General features: G+C 34.4%; 1 protein-coding gene across 1 annotated transcript; it reads right to left on the reverse strand.

The window, feature by feature from the left end:
- On the reverse strand, nt 412-1,095 carry LOC104744036. Its single transcript, XM_010465063.1, has one exon. The coding sequence runs from the start codon at nt 1,093-1,095 to the stop codon at nt 412-414; it is 684 nt and encodes a 227-aa protein (XP_010463365.1).

Raw genomic sequence — 11,188 nt, forward strand, 5'->3', positions numbered from 1 at the left:
AAGGATACCTGGTTGAGAGGTGATATGGTTGGTTGCGCCGGTGTCCATGACCCAAGGGGTGGCATTGGGGTTCTTTAGTGTCATGGTCTAGAGTGCATTCGTCAGTGCTGGTGGGAGGTAGGTCAACGGTGTGGTAGTCTGTGCTACATGAGCCTCACCGTGTTGGCGAGGTTGATGAGCGACATGGTTCACCGGTGGTGCCAAAGGATAAGCCATGTAGGGCGGAGGTCCGTAGTAGGGAGGGGGAGGTGAAAAATATGGTGGTTGGTACGGCGGATAACCTTATCCCCATGGTTGATTGTTGTACGACTAGTGGTTGTTGTTGCGACCTCTTCCTCTGTTATGACGACTGCCACGACCACGACCTCTATGTGCGCCACAGTTGTTGTAGCCAGATGAAGAACCACGCGACTAGTGTTGATCGGTAGTTGTGTAGAGGATGTTTGGCGATGATGTGTTTGATGGTGGGCTAACGACATGTTTCACATGCTTGGAGAGACGGTCCTCCTCCAATTGTAACATTGAGCGAACGACAGTGAAAGAAGGGTATAAAGTCTTGTGCTTGATCACGTTGATGATGGAGTTGAATTTGTCCGTCAGACCGTTCAGCATGTACATGGCGAGCTGACGGTCGGTAACAGGTGAGTCGACGTTGGCGAGGAGATCAGAAAGTGTCTTGAGGCGTTTGCAATACTCTGCTATGCTGGAATCGCCAATCGTGAGGGTCCGCAGTTCTGTGTCATACTGCATAGCGCGGGCGTCTTTGTTGTCGCAGAAGAGCTCTTCGATGGTGAGCCAAAGCTCACGGGCAGTGGCTTTGGTTTTGAGAACAGTGTTGAGGATTGATTCAGAGATGGTGCCGTAGATCCACATTTTAACTAGTCCATCGTGTTCTGTCCACTGCTGTTTTGTTGCCGGAGTTGCAGTAGACGAGCCGTTGAGGTGACCAAGAACGCCGAATGTAAGATAGTGAGTCTCAAACAATTCTCTCCAGACGTCGTAGTTCATCTTGGTCATGTCAAGGGTGATTGGAATATAAGCCTTGATCTGGGAAATACCGAATGGTTTGTTGGTTTTCTGTGTTACGTCGGCCATAATGAGAGATGGGACGTCGAACAAAAAAGAATAACGAGTTGAAAACGAGAAGGAGAAGAAGAAGAAACAGGAGACGAGGGAGAGAAACAGAGCAGAGAGAGAAGAAAATGGCGGAGATGGATCGAGTAAACAACTAGCCGTAGGCTAGGGCTTATAATGTAAACTCTGTGAGTATTGACATTGATCGAAGGACAATATATATAGTACAATATGTTGATAAGATCATATCTATACTAAGAGGATATTCTAGATTCACATATATCCAAGATCCATAGAGGATCTGAACTATCTAACTAACAGATGACACGGTCCAACCCTTTTGTCTATCTACCACGAGCTCTCTGGCACATACAACTGTTTCAAGGATCACAAGAAAACAATAGAAAACCAAACCCATTAATCTATTTTTTTAATTGTGGGATTTCACACAAATTTTAAAATTATTTTATAAACTTGAACTATTTCGGTTGGGTTCACATTATTTTTATTTTTATTTTTGTTTTCATTTTTATTTTTATTTTTATTTATTCTCTCATGATTATTTTATCTTAGTATTTAGAAAAAGTAATAAGTGTACATTTTTTAAAAAATAATGTAGAATAAGTAAATGAGCTTTATGGATGTAAATGCCCTTTTGTTCACACCACTACACTCTACCTTATGTACTAAAAATCCAATTAAGTTTGTGTTGAAAATGTACTACTTTACAAAAAAAAACCCTAAAAATAAAGTGGCCCAAAAAAAGGGTCCCTAATAAACATAACAAGTTTACATTTCATATAATGTTTTAAAATAATTTTAGTAGTCGACGTTTCTTCCTAACATTGATTTGGACACTACGCATTTGGTTGAATGAATCCATGTTTCATGATTCGAAAAAAATATCATTTATGTTTATTATTGTTATAAATTTTCAATTTTCAGTTTCACATTTATACAGTACTTATAATTAAGCATGTTAAGTTTTCACTTCCATCTTCAATATAGAAATCTTATGTTTCATACTTTTTATATTTTTGTTCTATATTTCCTCTTGTCGTGTTCTACTTGTTGTGAAAAGTATGTGTGTTTATTTTTTTGGAGTTAAGATTAGTCCGGTGTTTTCACTATTGCAATTGAACTAATTTGGATTTGTGAACAAACCACACTGATTGATGAAAGTTTTAAAATGGATATTCTTTGTTAACAAAGCCGGAAACCATTCGGTCTATGCCACAGTTTATATATAAAGCCAAAGAACATCAATTTAAAATAGAAAAATTCCTTTAAATACCACTAAAATGTTTTTTTTTCAAAAATACCACATTTTTGTTTTTTTTCCAAAAATACCACAAAAGTTTTTTTTTCCAAAATTACCACAAACACAAAAAAATTGATTTTTAAGAATGTAGATTTTTTTTTTTTTAGGTTTGGGTTGACACATTTAGTTTTAGGGTATAGTTTTTAGGGATAGGGTTTAGTATTTAGAATTTAGGAATTAGTTTTTAGTATTAGAACTTTAGTTCAATTATATGGTATTTTTGGAAAAAAATATATTTTAATGGTATTTTTAGAAAAAAACTAAATTATAGTATTTTTGGAACAAAAATCTATTTTAGTGGTATTTATGACAATTGCCCTTTAAAATATCTATGGGATACTGGGAGTTTAAGACTTTTGAGTCATACCAGACCCGTATAGCGTGATTGATATGTCAGCTAGATGTCCATGAATCTTCAAAATGGTACGTATCAGAACCAATGCATTCCTAATCCAAAAAAAAAGTGACATTTAACTATTTTTTGAGGTTTTTGATAGATATTACCTTATAAATTCATTAAATAATCGTATATGGATTTTAGCTGAAACTTACCTTCATAACATTTCAAAACTCAAACTCAAACTTTTATCTTTATGTGATAATCCAAAATAATATACTTTCAAATAAATTAAAAGACCTAAAGAGGGAATATGTAAGCATGTCGACAAGAGAAACAAAACTTAGCTCCGAAACAAATAGTAATGATTAATTGATTATAATATCTCACTAAAAAGGAAAACGAAGAGAAACAATAGTATAAATGATTATTTAATGATACTGGTAACGAGAAGTGAGTGATAATAATAGTGAGTGATAGTGATATAAGTGAGAGTGAAGTGAGTCTTCAAAATTGTTCCTTGGATAGGACAGATAAAGAGGCCCAAAAATAGTTAGTGAGAAGGAATGGGTTTTTTATTCCTAATATAATATAATGTCGATGATCCCAACTTTATCACATGTCGACTTATTACTGGTTTAGGTGTTGCCGACACCTACATATTCCATGGCCATACATACTACCATATATCTAAAAACTTTAGTAGGCTAACTTGTTTTAAATGTTGGTTTTAATTAGGTTTGGAAGTTATTTTTGTAATCGGTCAAGTCAATTCAAATTCAATTCAATCCGATTTAAGAAATCTCACTTACTTACGATAATGCATCGTCGACATTGAGGGTTTTATTCGATGAGTTATGAATCTTATTTATGACATTTATGAACTATCATACAAAATCTTTCTACCTGTAGGAGGAATCGAAATTTTACCACCCCATTAGGCATTGGCATTATAAATCTACATATATAAAAGAAATTATATTTACAATATGATTATACTATGTGGATTTCTTGTGGTATTGAGTAAGATTTGTTTTGGTGATTATAATATCATTTTTGGTATGCATGTGAATTTAGTTTTTAGTATAAAAAATGTAATATATTTTAATATCTCAGCAGAGATGATATATTTATTTCCAGAATTTCTGTTTTCTTATATTTTTGTTTATTATGAGTTTAATAAGTATCGTGAAAAAAATATAAATTTATTGATCTTTGGTTATACAAGTTAGACCTGATATGAGCCAAAATTTTAAATTAATTAAATACGTCAATTTCTTATTATAACAAAATTCTTATCAATTCTTAATAAAGTATTAGAAATTGACTCACGCGTGGGGTTTCATACTATATTATATTCATATAATTATTATATCATTATTTCTAATATCACAAATTTTTAAATTAAAAACTTATATATATATATTAACAAATTGATTTCATAGAATCTTAGCTAAGGTGATATATATTTATCTTTTGTTTTGACGTGAATATATATTTATTTTCTGTTTTGACTGAATTTTAAATTAAAAACTAATATGTTTTAACAAATTGATTTCATAGAATATATATAGATAAGTGGTAAGTAAATTTTCTGTTTTGGTAAAAAGTGGTAACTAAACTTACTAAATTTTACATAAACAATTTAATTATAATTGAATAAATCGTACGTAAATTTTTTGCAATTTACAAAAGAATTCAGCGTTTTTTATTTAGGTTAAATCACTTTTTTCTTCCTTACAAATAATTTAAAAATACATATTTAAGTGTCGAGATTAATAAAAAAATGTATAATATATTACAGAAAAAATTGATTCGTAAGTTTTTAACTAACTAAAAAAACATTTGGATATGATGGAAATATGAAATTCCTGAAATATTTTATGTTTTCTATTTAAAATGATCAAGTATGTTGTTAATGTTTAAAGTAACTAAATCTCAGGTTCTTAAGTATATATTATTTTTCTGGGGGTAAACAGTGCTTAAGATTACACCCTTTTTTTCTTGAGATTATATTTTAAAAAGTATATAAAAATGTCACATGTTGGGTGTTTTGACTCCAAAGGTTATATTTTTGTTCTCCAAGAGTTATTTGATTTTGAGTCCTAGTGGCAGCACTGTCCATCATATTTCAAATATCTGATGCATGTGAATAAATATTGTATCATCGATTAAAAATGCATGTATAACCTATGTAATTCAATAAAATATAGACATTATATGAGTAAACTTGTTTACGGTTTTTCATACGACACTTTTACAAATAAATCATCAACATATTACTTTTTTTTTGGGGGGGGGGGGCAAACTCATCAACATATTAGTTACCTCATACATTTATTACAAATGTTGATAGACAAAACCAAACTATGATTGATTTGTTTCTGTTAAATTAGGGTTTGTTATGGGCTTCTAACTCAAAACCAATTGGCAATAAGTGGAGAGGCTCTAACCTTTTATATTATATATTAGTCAAATCCCTTCTCATCTATCAGATGTGGGATCTTTTCTCCACATGCCCCCTCGAGATAATGGCTCTTCTAGCCATTAATCTCGACAGAATCCATCACGCCCCCTTGAGATAATGCTCTCTTTTTTAAGAAATCTCGATGGAATTGGGTTTTCTTTTGGGCCATCAATTAATGAGGTGATCGGGCCTCTATCCGGACCGGACTAATTAATGGGTCAGCGTGTGTAGGCTCTGATACCATGTTAAATTAGGGTTTGTTATGGGGTTCTAACTCAAAACCAATTGGCAATGAGTGGAGAGGCCCTAACCCTTTATATTATATATTACTCAAGTCCCTTCTCATCTATCAGATGTGGGACATTTTCTCCACAGTTTCAGAGTTTCACAAGTTGGTTCAGTTTATAATTGTCCCTTCGGGGACATCCGATAAAAAAGGTTCAGTTTATAATTTAAACACAAACAGATAAATTTTAGTTTTTGCTTTATAAAATGCAGCGGAAACATAAAAAATTTATTGTAATCCCATTTTTAATATTTTAATACATATATGAGGTTTTGTATTTTTGATAAAATTGTCTGAAAAATAAGAAAATATCATTAAAAAGAACATATAAAGATGAAGTCAATGTGGTGGAAAATAATAAATCCACTGCAAACATACACTATTACACCAAAGATCAAAACCTGCTTTCAATAAATGTAGGAATTTGACTAATTTATTGGTCTGTTGTTATCCAATATTAAAAAATAAACAAACATATAAAGATTGAAAAAAAAAATTAAGACTTGATCCTTGTTCGAACAAATCCACCTTCGAGATTGGATGGTTCAAGTTGAATGCAGATGGAACTTTTCATAGGAATCCCAAGCTTACAACAGCAGGGTTGTACGTATTGGAGAAGGTTATTGGTGTGGTGGTTTTGCTTTAAATATTGAGATATGTTCAATATTGTTAGCAGAGTTATAGGACGTTTACTATGATATATATAGCATGGGAGAGAGAGAGGAATTACACGCTTAGAGCCGGAAGTAAATTCAAAAATGGTGGTTGATTTTCTTAAGACAAGGATAAATGATTTACATATTGTGTCTTCCCTAATACGTTTATGTTATCAATTTATTTCAAACTCGAAGCACTTGATAGTTCATATCTTACATGTGTATAGGAATGCTAATCGTCTATTGAGCGACCTATGCATTTCTTTTAATGACTAAAATTGGTTTAAATTTTTTTAAAAAAATTCATGACTCAAAATAAGTTAATCCCACCGAAATTGAGAAGACTTATTAAATTTTTCAATCCAATCAGTTTGTTCTAACTAAATATAAGCAAGGAGAGAATTTATGGATGGACTTAAGGTTTTTCGGTTTTTTGGTTCTACAAAAACTTTTTTTTTGAATTTAATATTAAATTATATTCAAAGAAAAAATAAACGTTTTACAAAAACTGAAACTATATAAAAGTCTTTTGTAATATAGATTGGTTACAGTTTGGTTTTAACGGTTTTATAATATATATCACAGTTCAGTTCTATTATTTTAAGGTTTTTTTTTTTTTTTTCAACCAAACATTAATTAAATTAAAAGATAACTCCAAGATTGGTTGCCCAAACCGGAGGAAAAGAGTTTACAAAATAAATTTCAGAAAGTAAAGATCTCGAAGAACGGGATAGACAATCTGCCCTTACGTTGAGCTCTCGAGTGATCTTGGTCAGGGAGAAGGAAGGAAAGCGTGATCTGAGCAAAAATAACTCCTCCAACAGAGGCGAAAAAACTGGCCAATCATCAGGCGCCTGCACCATCGCCACCAATTCTGCACAATCTGTCTCGAAGCTCTGGCAGACAACTCCCGCCGCCAATAGTGACTCCATAGCCCAGATCAAGGCTTGTAGCTCTGCATGTAAGGATGTAGGACCGCGCCTCTGACTCCGTGCTCCCAGAAGAAGCGTCGAATCTTCATTACTACAATACCACCACCCTAGACCCTGCAGAGGATCTGAACCTTTCCATGAACCATCAATCTGACATCGAGAAAACGCCCCCTATCCTCCAACAGAGGCGTAGTAGGCAAATAACTGTCCGAGTAAGATTTGGCCTCCTCCCACAGTACTTTATCATTATTCGCCTGAATTAAAATCTTCAACGGCTTGGCCTCTAACCCCTGAAAAACTTTTTTATTCCTGTTTTTCCATAGTGACCAAAGAATCCAAGAAAGACGAAGAGCTACATCAGGATCCCCCGACTGAGAAGCTGCCCGCCAGAAAATAAAATCTAAATTTGCATAGATTGAAGTATATGGAAAACCATCTGTCACTAACAAAACCGGTGACAACCCCCAAACATCGAGCGAGCGAGGGCACTCAAAAAGAGCATGATTAATAGTCTTTGGTGCAGACTCACACCGTTTGCATAGAGTATCACACCGGACACCCCTATACGCAAGCCGTTCTAACACTGGGAGAGTGCCCGAAGCAATCTGCCAGAAAAAATGTTGGACCTTCGGGGTAACATCAAGTTTCCACGACTGGGCCCTAAGGGCCATACAAGTCGGCCCGTATTCGACTTCCGTCATTAATTCTCTGGCTAGCCGATAACCTGATTTAACCGTATACTTCCCTGACTTGGTAAAGTGCCATACTAATCGATCCGGTTGCTGGACTTTACTGACCGCCATACTCCGAATAATCGGTATATCCCCCGGATCCAGAAAATCCTCCAGAGTAGGCAAATGCCAATCCTTCGTAACAGGATTAATTAAGTGGTTCACCATCAAACTCGGTAACGAGAGTCTTCCCTGACCATTTGCTGGACGTGGTCGAATATCTGGTATCCATGGGTCTCGCCAAACCGAAATAGAACAACCCGAGCCGACCGCCCACCGCGCTCCATGTTCCACCAATCCCTTAGTTGAAAAAATACTCCTCCAAGCGAAGGAGGGGTTATATGGTTTTTTGGCCATAAGAGGGTGTTTATTCCTAAAATATCGGCCTTTCAACACCCGAGCCATTAAGGACGTCGGATGTTGGATTAACCGCCAATACTGTTTCGCTAACATAGCATCATTAAATTGTTCCAGGGCTCTGAAACCTAGGTCCCCTTCACACTTATCCTTACATAATTTATCCCAGGCCATCCAATGTAGGCCACGAGCCCTATCATTGGATTTCCACCAAAATGTGGAAATAGCCCATACCTCCCTCTTTAGAAATACCAATAACTGACTTCAACTGATCCCTTATCTCAGAAGGAACCTTCTTACCAAACATTATAGAAGATTTCTCTAAATTAACCTTTTGCTCTGAGGCTTTACCATAATTTCTGATAATTTCCATGACCGTCTGACATTCAGTCGCCTCACAGACTGTCATCAGCAAACAACAAATGTGAAATGGTAGGACTATCGCGAGCGATTGAGATACCCGTTAGTTTCTTCTCCCGTTCTGCCTTTTTAATATTCGCTATCAGAACCTCCGTGCAAAGTATAAACAAATACGGTGACAACGGATCCCCCTGACGCAGACCTCTCTGTGGTTTAATAAAACCCCGGGATTGACCATTGAGAAGAACTTGATATGACACCGAGGATACACACCACATGATCCAGGAAATCCATTTCCTATCAAACCCTAGCTTAACCATAACCACTTCTAAAAAATCCCATTCCACACGATCATAAGCCTTACTCATGTCCGTTTTGAAGGCCAGAAACTCCGACTCACACCTTCGATTAGTATTTAATCCATGAAACATTTCCTGCGCAACCAAAATATTATCTGTAATTAAGCAACCCGAAACAAAAGCCGACTGAGTTTCGGAAACCAGGGATGGGGGGAACCGTTTAAACCGAAGCACAGAACCTTAGAAATAATTTTATAGCTCACATTACAAAGGCTTATCGGCCTAAACTCCGCCATCCGCTGTGGCCGATCAACTTTAGGAATAAGACAAATATTCGTCTCATTTAAACGTGGATCAAAACTACCTGATCGGAAAAATTCTCTAACCAGAGCCACTAAATCCCCTTTTAAGAAGGACCAAAATCGTTGAAAAAACAAAGCCGTCATGCCGTCGGGTCCTGGAGTTTTCTCCGGATGCATAGGAAACAGGGCTTTCCAAACTTCCGCATCAGAAATATCCCGAATTAGATCTCTGTTCATAGCATCCGAAATTAAAGGGGTAATCTCGTGTAACATCTCTAAAACACCTTGGACATCTGAATTCGTAAAAAGATTTTCTAAGTTGTTTACATTATTTTAAAGTTTTCTAAGTTGTTTACAGAATTTTTTTTATGTTTGATAGATAGATGAAAATATATATCAACTAATAAGTCAAACATAATGTAAATAATATAATCTTCTAGTTTCTTAAACCGAAAACCTTAATTAAATTTAAAGTTAGAAATTATTGAAAAAAATTATTTTTTTAACCAATTAGATTTTTTGGTTTGGTATGGTTTGGCTTTTTTGCTCACCACTAGAAAATTCTTTTTGGCTAGTTCAAGTGTTCAACTATTTTGGCAAGCAAACCGCCGCAAATTGACTAATTGAGTAATCGAAAGCCTTGGATGCTAGTATAGTACATCTGACTTTTTAAATTTATCTTTCTTCAGTTTGGTGAGCTTATTAAAGATACGACAAAAGATAAAAAATGTATATAAATCTCAAAGGAGGTGGCTAATTAAAAGTGCAAGAAGAGTCACCTAAATTTCAAGCAAAAGACTTGTCGACATGAGTGACAACAGGCGAAAAGATACGGCAAGACTTGGATAGATGATAGCCATTTAAAAGATTTTTTTGTGTGTTGTATATCGTGTTGTTTCAAAAGTTTTTCTCGGAATATTTTCTGTTGTTTTTTTTTTTTTTTTTTTTTTTTTTTTTTTTTTTTTTTTTTTTTTTTNAAAAATATCTTTCTTTACTGGAAGAATGAAAAATAGAGACATAAACACGTGGTTTTTCATAGCCTTGAGAAATTATCATAAATGCACGACCAAGTCTCGTTCATAGAGTCACCATATGGACTTTCTCAAGACATATATCGACATCTAATAATTTACGTATATCCTATATAAAATATAACTAAAACATTTCATTTTTCTTGGTGAAATATTCGTACTTCGTAGGCCCTTTGTATTATTTCGAAAATGAATATGAGGATTTATGCACTTAATTCTGTTTGTTTGGAACGGCATGTAATGTACAAAATGAATGCACCATATTTACTAGTAGCATATAAGTATATATTATTTGTTTTATAAAAATATAGGTACTTAACGTAATAGTAGAATTTGTAATTATCTAATACGTGATCAACAAATTTATTTCTTTGAAATCGTCGTAATACACGCAAACAAACAGAATCTTGTAAGGGAGGAAATATCAAATTTATACACATTAAAAGTTTAAAACAATAATTTCGAACTTCTTCCCTTTAAAGCACTCATATTGTTGTGCGGCATCAACCCTAAATATTATACAATCATTTCTCTAACAGTATATGATCCTTTAATAATTTGCTTCCATCTACAGAAGATTGGACAGCGACGCTTGAAATTTTCTACCTATAAATAGAGGGTTAAGGGATTTCCTCTCTTATATGGACATAAAGCAAAATATAAGAATCGTATAGAGAAGAATCACTTCTCATCAAATTTCATTTTCTTCTTAACCAGAGCTAGCTCTACATGGCCTCTCAACCTCCCTTTCAGACAAATTTTTGCTCGATTTTCGGAAGCTCCTTTCCGAAATCCACTAGTGATAATATATATACAAACACATCAACTATCCAAACCGCGGGCTTAAAGCTTCCTGTGATCGATCTAAGCCATCTTATTAGTGGCGAGGAGGTCAAACGAAAAAGATGTGTGCACTACAAGAAAAAACTACATTGATAGCAGTAGAAGATAGCTTATTTTCCTGAACTGCTATAGAAGATAAATATTTTATTTTGATTACTTATAATAGCATTAAAACAATGTTATGACAAAAAA

The sequence above is a fragment of the Camelina sativa genome, chromosome 14, assembly GCF_000633955.1.
Source record: "Camelina sativa cultivar DH55 chromosome 14, Cs, whole genome shotgun sequence".
In the NCBI taxonomy this organism is placed as follows: Eukaryota; Viridiplantae; Streptophyta; class Magnoliopsida; order Brassicales; family Brassicaceae; genus Camelina; species Camelina sativa.

Excerpts from the sequence above, each read along its gene's own strand:
- LOC104744036 (XM_010465063.1), bottom strand. The coding sequence starts at position 1,095 with ATGGCCGACGTAACACAGAAAACCAACAAACCATTCGGTATTTCCCAG.